General features: G+C 45.8%; 1 protein-coding gene across 1 annotated transcript in view; it reads left to right on the top strand.

Annotated features, from left to right (window-relative positions):
* Positions 1–304: 304 nt before the first annotated feature.
* Positions 305–17,261, top strand: part of LOC126646780 (splicing regulatory glutamine/lysine-rich protein 1-like) — a gene marked incomplete at its 5' end in the record, with an annotated part of 30,899 nt that continues 13,942 nt past the window's right edge. The window contains 3 exons of the mRNA XM_050328326.1: positions 305–515; positions 4,900–5,019; positions 8,873–9,424. Of these exons, the coding sequence (XP_050184283.1) occupies positions 305–515; positions 4,900–5,019; positions 8,873–9,424 (883 nt within the window). The remainder of the gene's footprint in view (positions 516–4,899; positions 5,020–8,872; positions 9,425–17,261) is intronic.

Below are 17,261 nucleotides of genomic sequence, written 5' to 3'. Positions count from 1 at the left end.
TTGTAAAGATGGGCACCATGTTTCCCATTTTCCAGTCACCTGGGACTTCCCCTGACTGCCAGGATTTTTCAAATACCATGGAGAGTGGTTTGGCAACTACATCAGCCAATTCCCTCAGGCCTCTGGGATACATCTCATCGGGTCCCATAGACTTATGTACATTCAGGTTCCACAGGTAATCATGAACCTGATCTTTACTTACAGTGGGAGGGACTTTTCTCTTCCAGTCCCCATCCTGTTGTCCATCCGTTCGAGAGGTTTGGGAAGAGATGTTACCATTGAAGACTGAGGCAAAAATGTTAAGTACCTCAGCCTTCTCCTCATACGTTGTTACCAGTTTACCAGTGCTGTTTATTGGGGGCATACATCTTCTTTGACCTTCCTTTTCTGATTAATGTACCCATAGAAACCCTTCCTGTTTTTCTTTGCATCTCTTGCCAGGTTCAGTTCCAGCTTTACCTTTGCCTTTGTTGCCTAAATGGTTGTGGGGAAAAAAAGACTCCAAGCCAAATTAGGTAAGAGATAAGATAAGGATTCAAAAGTTTTAATGAGCCCCCAGGTTTTCTGGAATACCCTCAGTGCGCTCTCGAAATACAGATGTCCACAGTTTTTATAATGATTTTCGCCCAATCCCCATCTTGTTACCACCCAGGTTCTGCCCCCACCACGCCTCTTGGGAATTGGTGTGGGGGTGTTTTGGAACCCCCTCTTCTTCATCTTCATCTTCCTCAGAGCACATAATGTCCTTGGAGGCCTTCCAGAATTCTAGGCCTGAAGGTTGTTGGGTCTACGGCTGTATCTTGTTCCGTAGGGTTAGGGTGTTCTACAATTCTACCTTGAAAAAGAGACTAAACAGGCTGTGGAATTTAGGGAATTGATATGGGAATGGGTAACAGGGGTTTGAGCTGGTGTGTTAAGGGTAAAGGGATAATATGCTGCTACTCTAAAATCTACATTTACTACATAACGACTTCTAAGGTCTAAAAAAATAAAAAAAAATCAAAACATCAAAACTCCAAGGTATCACCTTCCTCACCCCATCCCTGCACAACTGAATCTCTATACTCTTCCCAGGTTACCTGTCCTTGTTTCCACTGCCTGTGCGTTTGCTTCTTGACTTTTAGTTTGACCAGCATTTCCCTACTCAGCCATGCCAGTCTTTTGCCTTCCTTAACTGATTTTTTGCTCCTGGGGATTACCAGCTCTTGCACTCTATGGACAGCTTACTTAAAGATCTGCCAGCTTTGTTCCACTCCCTTATCCCCAAGGGCAGTCTCCCAGGGGATCCCACTGACTGTCTCCCTGAAGAGCTGGAAGTTTGCTTTCCTGAAGTTCAGGGGTCTAACTTTACTCCTTACCTGACCCATATTCCTCAGGATTGAAAACTCCACCAATGCATGATCACTGCAGCCTGTATTGCCTCCAATCCTGATGTCCCCAATTAGCTCGCTTGTGCTGGTGACCATCAGATCCAGTACCATACCCCCTCTGGTAGGGCTGTCTATTACCTGGAACAAGAAGTTATCCTGCATGCATTCCAGGAATCTCCTGGATTGCCTGCAGCTCTCTGTGCTACTTTCCCAGCATATGTTGGGGTGGTCGAAATTCCCCAGCAGGACAAGAGCCTGTGAGCATGATGCCTCCTGTAAGTAAGATGGCTTTGTCAATGGGCTCCCCTTGATCAGGTGGCCTGTAGTTAGACACCAACCTCAAGGTTCCCTTTGTTGCCTCAGTCTCTGATTCTTACCCACAGGCTTTCAACCTGCTCATGGCTGTTCTTCAGAGACAGCTCTTCACATTCAATTTGCCTCTTCATGTAGAGGGCAACCCCTCTGCCTCTCCTTCCTCCCCTGTTTCTTCTGAACAGCCTGTAGCCATCAATATTCGCATTTCAGTCATGGGATTCATCCCACCAAGTTTCAGTAATTGCAGCAAGGTCGTAGCTTTCTAGCAGCACAGTGGCTTCTAATGCCTCCTGTTTGTTGCCCATGCTGCGTGCATTGGTGTAAAGGCACCTCAGCTGGGATGTTGGCTGTGTTGCCTTTCTAGAGGAACACCCCTTAATTCCTTTGAGATAGTTTCCTGGTGTTTCCTTGTTGGGTTGTATTAGCTTAGGAGTCCATGGTTTGTCCCCGTAAGACTGTGAATGTGTTCCAGTGTGACCAGCTGTAGGGGGTTGAGCCTGGCTGAATGCCAGGTACCCACTCAAGCCACTCTCTCACTCCCCTCTGCAACTGGACAGAGAAGAGAGAAAAAAAAACAGCTAAGGATTCATGAGTTGAGATAACAGCTGGGAGAGGTCAGCTACTGATTACCTTCACGGGCAAAACAGATTCAAAGTGGGGATATTAATTGAATTTATTACAAACAGGATAAGAGCCAAAGAGCGAGAAATAAAACAGTCTTAAAAACACCTTCTTCCCACCCCTCCTTCCTTCATGTTCTCCCTCCTCGCCCCCAGCGGTGCAGGGGGACAGGGAATGGGGGTTATGGTCAGTTGTTGTTTCTGTTGCTGCTCAGAAAGAGAAGTTGTTCCCCTGCTCCCATGGGGTCCCTCCTAGGGGAGACAGTCCCTGATGGACCTCTCCGTCATGAGTCCATTCTTCGGGCAACAGTTCTTCACAAACTGCTGTCCTGTGGGTCACTCCTCCATGGGGTGCAGTCCTTCATGAATGAGCTGTACTGGTGTGGGTCCCCCACAGGGGCCACAAGTCCTACCTGGGAAAAACCTGCTCCAGCATGGGCTTCCCTCTCCATTGGCTGCAGGTCTCTGTCAGGACCCTGCTCCATCTTGGGCCTCCCATGGGGTCACAGACTCCTTCATGCATCCACCTGCTCCAGCATGGGCTTCTCCATGGGCTGCAGGTGGGTCTCTGCACCCCGATGGTCCTCCATGGGCTGCAGGGGAACAGCCTGCTCCACCATGGTCTTTACCACGGGCTGCAGGGGCCTCAGCTCTGGAGCCTGGAGCACCTCCTCCCCCTCTTTCTGCACTGACCTTGGTGTCTACATTGTTGTTCCCATGTTCTCTGCTCTTCCCTGGCTGGAATTCTTTTCTGGGAATTACCTTTCTCTTCTTAAATATGTTATCACAGAGGCATTACTATTACTCCTGATTGGCTTGGCCTTGGCTAGCAGCAGGAATCCCATCCTGGAGCCTGCTGGCATTGGCTCCACCAGACAGGGGAAGCTTTTAGCAGCTTCTAACAGAAGCCTCCCTTGTAGCCCACTCCCACTGCCAAAACCCAGCCACAGAAACCCACTACACCAGCACACTTTAGAGTCAGTGGGGTGTAGATGCACTTCAGCTGGGCTATTGATTTCACCCCCAACCCTGGCATGCCACCCCTTCATTCATCTCTGCTCAGCCTGGTCTTATCCCCTTCCCCCTTCAAACCTAGATTAAAGCCCTCTCAATCAGCCCTGGCAACTCACAGGCTAGAATCCTTTTCCCCCTTTTAGACAGGCAAACCCCATCTGTCTCCAGCAGGCTTGGTGCCATATAAACCACTCCATGATCAAAAAAGCCAAAATTCCACTGATGGCACCAGTCTTTAAGCCTTGTGTTGACCAGGTGGGTTCTCCTCTTCCTTTTGGCATTCTTTGCTGCTACCAAAGGAATCAAGGAAAACACCACCTGTGCTCCTGTCTGTTCAACCAGTCACCTCAATTCTTTGAAGTCCTTTTTGATTGCCCTAGGACTTGCTGCCGACCTGGACAACCAGCAGTGGGTAATAATCAGAGCACTTAATCAGTCCAGGGAGTCTTCTGGTAATATCCCTTACCCAGGTCCCAGGGAGGCAGCAGACTTCCTTGTGAGATGGGTCCAATTGGCATACTGGGCCCTTGGTTCCCCTCAGAAGGGAGTCACCCACTACAGTTACCCTTCTTTCTTTTTTAACACCCATAGTTGTGATGCATCTGGTTGACTGACTTGTTCTGGGCAACCCTCCAGATAGACCTTCACCTCCGTTATCATTTGTCTGACCCTTGATTTCCAAAATCTCATACCTATTCTGTAAGGGCACTTGGGAAGGTGAGGGAGGCCAGGAGGAGATTCTCCTATGACCCCAAGCAGGGACCTGTTTCCATTCCCCCCCATCTTTTAGGTCCTGTCCTTCTGCCTGATGGCAAGAGGGTTGGGGCTCCTCTGACTCTTACCGAGCTTCCATCTGCTGCATTTCTCTTAGGGATGGAAGGGAGGGACTCCACCAGTCTGTTTTTCTCACACTCCCTGACACTCCTCAGCCTCTCCACTTCCTCTTTAAACTCTGCCACCAGGCTGAGCAGATCATCCACCTGGTCACACTGCACATGGGTGTCATCTCTGTTGTCCTCTGATATTGTCAGGAGTACATGAGTATTGCTTAAATGGTGCATTGTTTCAAAGGAGAGCATATGCACCTGGTGAAGCTTAAAGTATCCATTTTTATGAAAATGTTGGTAGGCAGTATATTACTGAGGTGTAATGGCCAGTCTTCGCGAGTGAAGATCCGGGGAAGGTCTTTCCACCTTCCAGCCTGCGCATTGGATTTTTTAGGTGAGACACAGTGTGCGCGGAACTGAGCCCACCCTTTAATCCTAAGGTTCATCTGCGGGGGCCAAGAGAGCTTGGACGGTGGCAGCGAGGTCCTTAGGATGTAGATGGATTGCCTTTTTAAGGGTTAACGAGCTCCACCTGCCTGGGAGTGGCCCTGACCGGGAATCGAACCCGGGCCTCGACGGTGACAGCGCCGCACCCTTACCACTAGACCACCAGGGGCTCCTACTGAGGTGTAACTCTATATAATTTTATGTAGTGAGGCAAGATTTAGTGGGGGGGTTATTTCCTTCTTGGTTGATCTAGTTTTTATGAAGTTTCAATATTAAAGTATTTTTCTTTTGTCATTATTCATATAGAAGTAGATCTGGCAACAGGTCACTCTCAAGACATAAGGACAGATGCAGATCCAGAAGTCCCCTGAAAAAACGGTCTAGATCTAGGGAAAAGTGGAAATCAAGAAGTCCCTCTTATTCTCGGTGAGTTCCATTCCTCAGAAATTATACTGTTCTTCTTAGCACATGGTCCAAAGTTTTTGAAAAAATCTAACAAACCTTTTAGGTAATGGCAAAGAATGGAATCTCTAAACGCTTTAGCCTGTCCCTAGGCTTTGTTTGTGGAACAAAAGAATAGAAAGTAATTTTTTTGTGCTGAGTGTACTGGTTTTTGCTGAGATATAGTTATTTTTCTTCTTAGTAGTTCATATGATGCCTACAGGGGTTAAACCACAACAATGAAGTGCCTAAACTTTGATAGCAAAGTCTAGTCTACATTTATACCAACATCAAGCTGATTGAAATTAGGTAACTTTAATTGCCGGACTTGAACCAATGAATTAGTTATATTCTGTGTAACCTATGCTACAAAAAAAGTGGATGATGCTTCTTCAACTTTGTCAACAGTTATAGTTTGGATTCATGCTGAACTTGATCCTGCATTGTGAGAACATGTATAAAGTTTTTGTGCACAGGATTTTATTTTTACCTTTGACTATTTCATATTGGCCATACACTGCTGTAGGCACAAATGCATATGTCTGTTATGTGACATATTTACATTTCAGCATCTAATACACCTATATTTTACCTAATCTATTAATTTTTAAGTCTGATTGTCTAATTATTGAAATGTGAAATTCCATAAAAATAATTCCTTTATCTCCTTGGATGATAATTAAATTTTATGAGGGGTAAAATAATGAATATTCACAAAACAAAAGTGCCTATAAAAGTCACTTCATGAATAAAAGCCTTGGTACTTTTCTTTCTGTTTCATCTCTTTAATTCCCCTGACTCATTTAAAGGGAACTTCATACTTAGGTTGTGCAGTTGTCTCTTGTTTTCTGAGGAGAAAAGTTTTGTGGGAAAGAGAACTGCAGATCTGTGGACCTCAGTGGGAACAGTTAGGTGGTAGGCTACATAACTGGGCTTTGTTGATGGATCCTTTTGACTCTGTTGCTGTTTTATGGAGCTTCTTGAGATATCTGCTCATTGGAAGGGGCAAATCCAATGAAATCTCTGTGATAAATAACTGGAAAGTGCTTCTTGGGTCATTGTGAAACCCCTTGCTATTGCAGGGATTGTGTGCTGATTCATCTTCATGATCATACATTCCTTCTGTGAGACATCTGAAAAGGTATTTGCCAAAACCTGATGGGGGAACCAAAGTCTTCAGGTCATAGACCATGAAACAAACCTACTATTTATTAGTAACCCGACACTTGTTCCAATGAAGAAAGGTGGGGGCTGTGTTTGTAGTGGTTTGACCCTGGCCAGATGCCAGGGGCCTATTAAAACCACTCCACTACCCTCCTTTCTCCCCTCTGCAACTACACAAAGGAGAGAAAAAAAAAAACAACTGAGGATTCCTAAGTAGAGATAAGAACTGAAAGAAGTTATTTACTGACAGGCAAAACAGACTTAAAGTGGGGGTAGAACTTAAATTTATTACTAACAAGGTAAAAATTAAGAGAGTGAGAAATAAAACAGTCTTCAAACACCTTCCCCCCACCTCCCCTCCTTCTATCTCATCTCTTCCTCCTCCCCCCTAGCAGTGCAGGGGGATGGGGAAGGGGTATTTTGCAGTCAGGGTGTTGAGTCCATCCCTCGGGCAGCAGCTTTTTGCAGTCAGCTCTTTGCAGTCCAAAAGTCCTCCATAGTTTACAGGGGGACACCTGCATTACTATGGTCTTCACCATGGGCTACAGGGGGATCTCTGCAACTCTGAGTCCTTCCCCTGCTTCTGTGGGGTCCCTCCCATGGGAGACAGTCCTTGATGGACCTCTCCAGTGTGAGTCCATCCACCCCCCAGGCAACAGTTCTTTTCAATCTGTTGCCCCATGGATGATTTCCCCAAGGGGGTGCAGTCCTTCATGGGTTGAGCTGTACCAACATGGGTCTCCCACCCGGGAAAATGTGCTTCAGCATGGGCTTCCCTCTCCACAGACCACAGGTCTCCAGCAGGACTTTGCTCTATCTTGGGCCTCCCACAGGGGGTCACAGCTTCCTTCATGTATCTACCTGCTCCAGCATGGACTCCTCCATAGGCTACAGGAGGGTTTCTGCACCCCGATGGTCCTTCATGGGCTGCAGGGGCTTCAGCTTTAAGCCTTTGCCCTGCTTCTGGGGGAGGGGGGGGAAGGCACCCCCCTTTTCTCCCCCTCCGACTGCACCGACCTTGGTGACTGCTTGTTCTCCTGGACTGGAATTTCTTCTGCATAACAATCTTCTCTTCCTCTATTCTTAAATATGTTTATCACAGAGGCGTTACTGTCCTGCTAATTGGCTTCTGGCCTTGACCAGCACCAGGAAGTCCGTCCTGGAGCTGGCTATCATTGGCTCCATGGGACAGGAGAAGCTTCCAGTAGCTTCTAACTGAAACTACCCTTACAGCCCCTCCGCTACCAAAAATAAAAAAAAAAATCAACCCCAGAAACCCATGACAGTGTATATATATCCTAGATGCAGGTCTAGGAGTCATGTGTCTCCTTTGTTAGAAAGATGATTCAGAGTCTCATGCTTCCAAATAATCCTTTATCAAAATGTAATCTTCCAGCCAAAACTATGATCTAAATGTGTGTTGTTTTGGGCATCATAATGTAAGAAAGATATAAACCTATTGGAAAGCATCCAAAGGAAGGCTACAAAGATGATGAAGGGTCTAGAGGGAAAGCCATATGAGGAATGGTTGAGGTCACTTGGTTTGTTCATCCTGGAGAAAAGGAGACTGAGAGGAGACTTCATCACAATCTACAGCTTACTCACAAAGCAGAGGGGCAGGCACTGATCTTTTTTCTATAGTGACCAGTGACAGGACCTGAGGCAACAGCATGAAGTTGTGTCAGGGGAGGTTTAGGTTGGACATTAGGAAAAGGTTCTTCACCCAGAAAGTGGTTGGGCACTTGATCAGGCTCCCCAGGGAGTTCAAGAAACATTTGGACAATGCTCTCAGGTACATGGTGGGATTCTTAGGGTTGTCTTGTGCAGGGCCAGGAGTTGGACTTTGATGATCCTTGTGGGTCCCTTCCAACTCAAGATATTCTATGATTCTATGATTAATAAATTTTTATTTGACTTGACTACTAGAACATCTAGTGGAATTTTTCTCACTATTTTTATGAACATGTATCATTCTCCCTATCCCAAAGCAACTGAATTGTTCTGTTACCTTGCTTCTGTTTTTATGGTCTTACCTATTTTTCAATAATTTTCAAATTTCTAATGACATTACAGGTAATTGAATTGTCTTGGTTGAGTTTTGACCTTACATCTACCTTTTGAGGGAATGTGGTGAAATTTTATCCCTGTTTTTTTGTTTCTGTGTATTAACTGATATTGGATTTCCAAGCAGTTACAAGATATTTATGTGAGAGAACATCGTAGAATAAGGAGTTCCATCAACTGTCATTATTCACACAGGGGTGATTAATCTGCAGTCCATTTTACATGGACACATATTTAGTAAAGAATGAATTTACAAATTGTAAAGTTTGTCTTACTCCTGACAAAATGTAGAAGATTTATGTATGAATGGTAACGTATCTGTGAGGTGAAAAGACATATTCTTTCAAAGTGTAATAATATCACTTTGAAGATCACAGTTTGATTTGATTTTTGCTCCCTCTTCCCCAATTTCATTTCCAATTTTTTCCTATCTGTATAACCTCTCCCTCATGGTTAACAGGGGTGACAAATGAAAATTTTTCATAATTACTATTTTTCAACAGAAACACCTATTTTCTCTTGAAAAATTAATGTATGCTAAAGAGTTAGTTGTAGTTTTTATTGAAAAGTTCAAATATTAGTTAATGAATTTGTGTTTGGCTTTTCACAGGGACAAGAAAAGAGACAAAGAAAAGGTCAAGGAAAAAGAGAAGGCCAAAGAAAAGGAGAGAGACCGAGACAAAGAGAAGGAGAGAAACTGGGACAGAGACAAAGAAAGGGAGCGAGATAAAGAAAGAAACAGGGATAAGGACAAGGAAAAGGACCGGGAGAGAGACAAAGAGCGGCATAAAGATCGAGAGAGAGTGAGAGACAAGGATAGGGATAGACACAGGGACAAGGATACGGACAAAGATAGGGACAGGGAAAAGGACAAAGATAATGAGAAGGAAAAAGACAGAGAAGAGGTAGACCAGAACAAGGAAAAAGATGATGTTATGAAAGAGAGGGAGAAGGACAGAGATAAGATTAACGACAAGGAGGGAGATAAGGACAGAGGGGAAAAAGAGAAGGACAGAGACAAAGAAAAGGAGAAAGATGAGAAGAAGGAGAAGAAGGAGAGAGAAAGAGAAAAGGAAAGAGATGATAAAAAAAAGAAAGAGAAGAGATCCAGAACACCCACAAGAAGCTATAGCTCTTCAAGAAGATCTCGTAGCTCCAGCAGGTTTGTTTGGAATTTTTTAATACTTTTTTGGACTTGTCAGTACAGTGATGCACCATGTAAAATGCACATCCTATTTTTTATGTATCAGTATCACCATGTCACTAAGTCAATTTGTATTCATTCTGGTTTTTAGATTTCCCTATAAAATATGATCTATTACTAAGAACTCTATATGATGCGTGATAGAAAATAGTTTCTTGTTGGGCAACTGGTACTTGCCTTTCACATAACTCTTGTCCTTGAGGACAATAAGTAGATGGTTCTTATGCCATTTCTCTCTGTTGGAGCCATCCAAAAGTTATGATACAGGGAAATTAAACATCATCTTTGTCCTGATGAAAATCTGAGTCACCAGTACCTAGTTTCTTGGTTACTTACATACTGTACAGTGTTGGTCTGTAAAGCAATTTGTTGGGTTTATGAACAGTTGGGTGGTAGTATTTGCCACTTGACCACCTTAAGGATTGTGAGCAATGAATTTTCTTGGCTGGATGGTTGAGCAGCAGGAAGCAAATGTGCCACTTGGCTGGCTAATCATTCAGAAAGTGAATGTATGTATCAGTTGGAAGATAAGAATACCTTGTTTATCTGGTTAAATGTCCAGTACAAGTAAAAATTAACCTTTCTTAACCATGCTGATAGTAAACAGGAAAGCAGTCAAGTCTAGCTGTTGTTTGTCCCAGTTTAAATGACACAAGGATCTTTTGCTGAGGATGAGTTAGGAGAAAAGACCCAAACTTCTTTCTCTAAAAAATTATAAATCTAAAATTAAAAGGCTCCGATTGAAGGAAAAGAACAAATTATGGAAAAGGAAAAATAACATCCCTTTATTAAAAGTATGTGTGTATTAACAGAAACACAAAAAAATCCCAAGTAAAACAACCAAACAATACTCCTATATCCGCAAATAATCCCCTTCAAAAACAAACTGATAAACCGGCAAAAGGAAAAGTAAACAGTTCAATTTTGCGCCCTTTGGTGCAATTCCAACCACAGTCAGCAGGGGGTGCCGTCGGGTCACTTGAGATGCAAACCTTGTAATGTCCTATATCAACCACCAGGTGGCGCTGTTGGATCACTGGAGATGCAGAACTTGTAATGTCCGGAGCCCACCACGTGGATATGCCAGAGAAAACCAATCCAACCAAAAAAAAGAAACCTTCTTTCCCTTCCCACACACTGGGAAAGGGAAGATGGAGAGGGGAAAAGTGGTCAGACAATTTCACTTACTCCAGCTGGTCAAAAAAAATGCTCTGCCCAGTCCTTTCTCTTTCTCTCTCTTGGCGGGGCTCCATCCTCAGGGAAAATGGTGCAAGGAAGAAAAAAAACAAAAGAAAAAGAAAAAAACCTCCAGGGCAGGAAACAAAACAATAGCTCTTATCCAGGGAAAAAATCCAGGCGAGGCTTCTTGCTGACTCGGTTGAGAGCAGAGCGAGGAGACTCCACCCAGCCACCCCTCCCACCTTCTTCCAGCCACACCGTAGCCCACCCCCAACTCCTCCCCTGTTGCCCAGGAGATGGGAGAAAAAGATAAACATTAACTCCTTGTCCCAGTTTAAATGAGACAAGGGTCTTTTGTTGAGGATGAGTTAGGAGAAAAGACTCAAACTTCTCTTTCTAAGCAATTATAAATCCAAAATTAAGAGACTCTGATTGAAGGAAAACAAATTATGGAAAAGGGAAAATAACAGCCCTTTATTAAAAGGTATGTGTGTATTAACAGAAACACGGGAAAAAAAACAAGGAAAACAACCAAGCAATACTCCTATACCCACCAATAATCCCCTTCAAGAACAAATCGATAAACCAGCAAAACAAAGAGTAATCAGTTCAATTTTTGCACCCCTTGGTGTAATTCCAACCACAGTCAATAGGAGGCGCTGTTGGGTCACTAGAGATGCAGAACTTGTGATGTCCTGTACCATTCACCACGTGGCGCTGTTGGGTCACTGGAGGTGGAGAACTTGTAATGTCCAGTAAAAAAACAACAACAAACCAACAACAAAACACCCCTCGGTTCCGCTTCCCTTCCCACACTGGGACAGGAGAGAGGGAGTGGGGGGGGGGGAAGGGAAAGGAAGGGAAAAAGAACAGCAGTCAAACAGAAAGTTCTCCCAATGGAACAAAACTTATTATCTTCAGCTGGTTAGAGTTGGCTTTAAGCAGGGCCTGCAGCCAGTAACAGCTGAGCAGAGAGTAGCAGCAAACTCCCTTCCGACAGGAAAAAAAAAAAACCAGGCAACGTCTGCAGCTCGCAGCAGGTCCCAAGCCCACTGGCACTCCAACCTCTCCTCCCAACCTGTGTGCCAGCCACACCCCCAGCTCACCAAAATTCCTCCTCCCCCATTGCCCCAGGAGACGAGAGAAAAAAGTAGACTTTAGATCCTTCATCTGCCTGTTTCCTAGGAGACTGATCTCTCGGCCATTAGTGGACCGACCTATTCTTTTGTTCACCTGGTAGCTACCTGATGGCCTATACACAGGGCACAGACGGCAGCGGGAAGGGAAAGAAAAATTCCTTGCTAAAATCGGAACTATGACATTATCCACCCCTCCTTTTTTTTTCCCTTTCCCATACCACCATACATCTATCAAATTAAATTTTTTGAACTCCATACATACATACAACATTCTAAACTATGTACACATTCACAAATATATAGGTACAAATATGGATACAGTTATGGCCTGTTTACCCTAAGATAATATCTCCTTAGGGTATGCACCAGGTTTTAACATCTTCTTGCATCACCCACCATGTGCAACCAAGTCCTTGAGTAAAAACAATTCCACTAATGGATTTGCCTTTGCTTGAGGAGGGTTAACCCAAACTGTTTTACCTAACATACCTCTCATGAAGCACGGGGACCTTGTCCCCGTCTACAGTGTGAAGGGACTCTGATTGGGCAGGGATGGCTCGATTGACGGAGCCTCTAGTGTTGACTAACCATGTAACCTTTGCTAGGTACTGATCCCAGTGTTTGAAAGTCCCTCCACCTAATGCTTTCATTGTAGTCTTCAACAGTCCATTGCACGGTTCAAGCTTCCCTGCAACTGCTGCATGGTATGGTATGTGATGGACCCACTCAATGCCATGCTCTTTCGCCCAGGTGGTAACTAAACTATTTTTGAAGTGTGTCCCATTATCTGACTCAATCAGCTCTGGGGTGCCGTGCCGCCACAGGACCTGTTTTTCGAGGCCCAAGATGGTATTTCTGGCAGTGGCATGGGGCACCGGATGCGTCTCCAGCCATCCAGTGGTGGTTTCCACCATGGTGAGCACATAGCGCTTACCTTGACGGGTCTGTGGCAGTGTGATATAATCAACCTGCCAAGCCTCCTGGTACCTGTATTTACTCCATCGTCCACCATACCACAGGGGTTTCAGTCTCTTAGCCTGTTTAATGGCAGCGCAAGTCTCACAGTCATGGATAACCTGAGAGATAGCATCCATGGTTAGATCCACCCCTCGATCTCGTGCCCATCTGTAGGTGGCATCTCTGCCCTGATGGCCGGCGGCATCATGGGCCCATCGTTCTAAGAACAATTTCCCTTTCTGCTACCAGTCTAGGTCCACCTGGGACACCCCAACTTGTGCAGCTCGGTCTGCCTGTTCATTGTTGCAATGCTCTTCATTGGTTCGATTTTTGGGCACGTGGGCATCTACGTGGCGGACCCTCACAATCAACTTCTCTACCCGGGTAGCAATGTCTTGCCATATATCAGCGGCCCAGATGGGTTTTCCCCTACATTTCCAATTGGCCTTCTTCCATCTGTCCAACCACCCCCACAGGGCATTGGCCACCATCCACGAGTCTGTGTAGAGGTAAAGTTTTAACCACTTCTCTTGTTCAGCAATGTCCAATGTCAACTGGACAATTTTGAGCTCTGCGAATTGGTTCGAATCACCCTCTCCTTCCATAGCTTCTGCAACTTGTCGTGTGGGACTCCATACAACTGCTTTCCCTTTACGTTTCATCCCTACAATGCGGTAGGAACCATCAGTAAAGAGTGCGTAGTGTATGTCTTCTTCTGGTAGTTTGTTGTATGCTGGGGTTTCCTCCGCCTGTACCACCTGCTCCCCTTCTTCTTCTTCTGTTAGACTAAAATTCTCACCTTCCGGCCAGTTTGTGATGATTTCTAGGATCCCAGGGCGATTTGGATTTCCAATGCGGGCGCGCTGCGTGATCAGGGTGATCCATTTGCTCCAGGTGGCATCAGTGGCATGATGAATAGAGGGCGACTTCCCTTTGAACATCCAACTCAATACTAGCAGCCGAGGTGCCAGGAGGAGCTGTTCTTCTGTGCCAATCACCTCTGAGGCAGCTTGTACTCCCTCATAAACTGCTAGGATCTCCTTTTCTATTGGAGTGTAATTGGCTTCTGACCCTCTGTAGCTTCAGCTCCAGAATCCAAGCAGGTGGCCTCGGGTCTCGCCAGGCACCTTCTGCCAGAGGCTCCAGGAGAGACCCTTATCCCCAGATGCAGAGTAGAGCACATTCTTCACATCTGGCCCTTTCCTGACTGGCCTAAGGGCTACAGTATGGGCAATCTCCTGTTTAATCTGTTCAAATGCTTGCTGTTGTTCAGGACCCCACTGGAAATCATTCTTCTTGCGGGTTACCAGATAGAGAGGGTTTACGATCTGGCTGTACTCGGGGATATGCATTCTCCAAAAACCTATGGCACCCAGGAAAGCTTGGGTTTCCTTCTTGCTAGTTGGTGGGGCCATTGCTGTGATTTTATCGATGACTTCAGTTGGAATCTGACGACGTCCATCTTACCACTTTACTACCAGGAGCTGGATCTCTTGGGCAGGTCCCTTGACTTTACTCTTTTGGATGGCAAAACCAGCTTCCAGGAGAATCTGTATGATCTTCTTTCCTTTCTCAGAAACCTCTTCTGCTGTGTCCCCCCATACGATGATGTCGTCAATGTACTGCAGGTGTTCTGGGGCTTCACCCTTTCTTTAGCGTAGCCTGGATCAATCCATGGCAGATGGTGGGACTGTGTTTCCACCCCTGGGGCAGTCGGTTCCACGTGTACTGCACACCCCTCCACGTGAAAGCAAACTGCGACCTGCACTCTGCTGCCAAGGGAATGGAGAACGCATTCACGATGTCAATAGTGGCGTACCACCTCGCTACCTTAGACTCCAGCTCGTACTGGAGCTCCAACATGTCTGGAACAGTGGCACTCAGTGGCAAAGTGGCTTCATTCAGGCCACAGTAGTCCACAGTCAGTCTCCATTCTCCGTCAGACTTACGCACAGGTCAGATAGGGCTGTTGAAGGGGGAGTGGATCCTGCTGATCACTCCTTGGCTCTCCAGCTCACGGATCATCTTATGGATGGGGATCACAGAGTCTCGGTTCGTTCGGTACTGCCGACGGTGCACTATTGTAGTGGCAATTGGCACTCGCTGTTCCTCAACCTTCAACAGTCCCACAGCAGAAGGGTTCTCCGAGAGGCCAGGTAGTGAATTCAACTGCTGAGCCACCTCCGTCTCCACAGCAGCTCTTCCAAAAACCCATCTGTGTCCCTTGGGGTCTTTGAAATACCCATTCCTAAGGTAGTCAATGCCCAGGATACATGGGGCATCTGGACCAGTCACAATGGGGTGCTTCTGCCAGTCCTTCCCGGTCAAACTCACTTCAGCTTCCAACATGGTCAACTGTTGAGACCCTCCTGTCACCCCAGAAATGGAAATAGTCTCTGGTCCCACACGTCCTGAGGGCATTAACGTGCATTGAGCTCCAGTGTCAACCAAAGCCTTATATTCTTGTGGGTCTGATGTGCCAGGTCATCGGATCCACACCATCCAATAGACACGGTTGTCCCGTGCCTCTACCTGGCTAGAGGCAGGGTCCCTCTATTACTACTCTCCCTCCTGCTCGTCACAGTTTTCCGTCTGCGAATACCAGCGGAGGGTACCTTCTAACGGGTCAGATCCCTGCCCACGGGATACCAACACTGCACTCACTTTCACGGACTTTGTTTTTTTCTGGTCCTTCAACTCTTGTACTCGGGCTGCCAAGACATGGGTAGGTTTCCTGTCCCACTGTCTCATGTCTTCTCCATGGTCAGATAGGAAGTACCACAGCTGAGGTCTGTCTACCCTCTCTAGCTGGGTAGCGCCTGGTTCTCACTGGTGCCACCTGGGAACTGTTTCTCTCAATCTTTTCTAGGATTTTCTCCGATTGATCTTGTAGTTTTGTAGCTATGTTAGTGAGGTTATTGATCGAGGTCTCTACAGAGGAAATGCGGGCTTGTAGTGATCCGTGGACCATACTGTCGTACATCCGAAGTTTATTTGCTATAGATGTCACTGGCTCTCTCTTTTCCCCAGCCTCCAATGATGTCAGGTAACTGACGTGTACAGATGGCCCCATACGTATGAAGGTCCACCACATGACTGGTGTACATCTAACCTCGTCAGGATTGTGATTGGCTTGCATATCCCTTTCAAACAGTACCTCCAACAGTGCCATTTCCCTCAGGAGTCGGATCCCCTCCTCCATGGTATTCCAGCTCTTCACAAAATGGTCTGTCTTTAAGGCCTCTCTGTAAACGAACCTCTCTCTCACAGCATCCAACAGCTGTGCCCAGAGAGACAGGGGCTTTGATTCTCTCACAAATGCCTCTTCAATGCCCACATCCTGGGCAATAGACCTCAAGAACCTTGCTTCACCGCCATCAAGGTTTATGGCATCACCCGTAGAGTCCCAAACTCGGATCATCCAGGTCAGTATGGGCTCATTCGGGTGACGAATTATGTCTGCCTGTAATTTCCGGAGGTTGTCATATGACAAGGACTCAGTGATGATTTCTGACTCCGGGTTAACTGCCTGTGAGGGTCCTGCCTCCCCATCATCATCAACTGGGTGGACTGATTTGGTCGTATATTTCCTCTTTTGGATAGGGGTAACCTCCATTGACTTGTTTGGTCCCTTGGAATTGGCATTATCTGGAGTCACCCTTATATCAGGTCTCTTGTTTTCATCTTTTCCTTTTCCCTGTGAGGGCTGCCCCATACCGAGCAGCTTTCTGTAGGCAACGGCTAAAGCCCCACATGTATCTACCACCTACTTCTCTATGGGTTTACCATGACCTCTCTCCCTCACAGCTGTTATTATCTTTGTAGGGTTTAGGAGTTGTTCAAGAGTGAACCTCCATGTTGTAGGAACTGAACCACTTTCTAGAAATTTACCCATATCCTCCCATGGCCCATGCCATTTGAGGTTTTCCACCACTGGGGTTGGCTTCTGTGCCCGTTCTGGATACATCGTGGCCCTAACTACAAATATTAGATATGACAACGTGGTACAAGCTTGCACAAGAAGCCCAAAAAGTAAAACGTCTCTTACATCTAAAGAGAGTTTAAATTTCTCAGAGGCCATTGTATTGGAACCAAAGGGAAAATGTATGAAGGGTTGGGCAAATATACCCCCCTGTGTTTCTCCATAGGGATGGGTGCTATTATTTTCAAAACCCCAAAGGAGACAGTGTAGGCTAGAGCAGTAATATATCCTTGAGAACATATCCCCAACGAAAATAACAGGTGCTGAGTTTGCTATGTCATAAAACCAGTGCAAGATCTCAAACATACTTATTGCAATGAGGGTCATAGTGTCGGAGTTGAAAAACATCGACAGGTAGGACATAGATTTCGGCATAATTATATACCACAGAAAAGCAACGACCTTAGACTTCATGGTGCCTACAGGTTCACAAACACGTATAAAGTCACACAAGGGCAGTTATTCCTTTTCCACTTTTCCTCTTTCGGGCCCAAAGTTGGGCGCCAAAAAATGTCCCAGTTTAAATGAGACAAGGGTC

The sequence above is a fragment of the Myiozetetes cayanensis genome, unplaced genomic scaffold (assembly GCF_022539395.1).
Source record: "Myiozetetes cayanensis isolate MyiCay16 unplaced genomic scaffold, myiCay2020 scf396, whole genome shotgun sequence".
NCBI lineage: Eukaryota > Metazoa > Chordata > Aves > Passeriformes > Tyrannidae > Myiozetetes > Myiozetetes cayanensis.
This window is presented reverse-complemented; position numbering and strand designations above follow the sequence as displayed.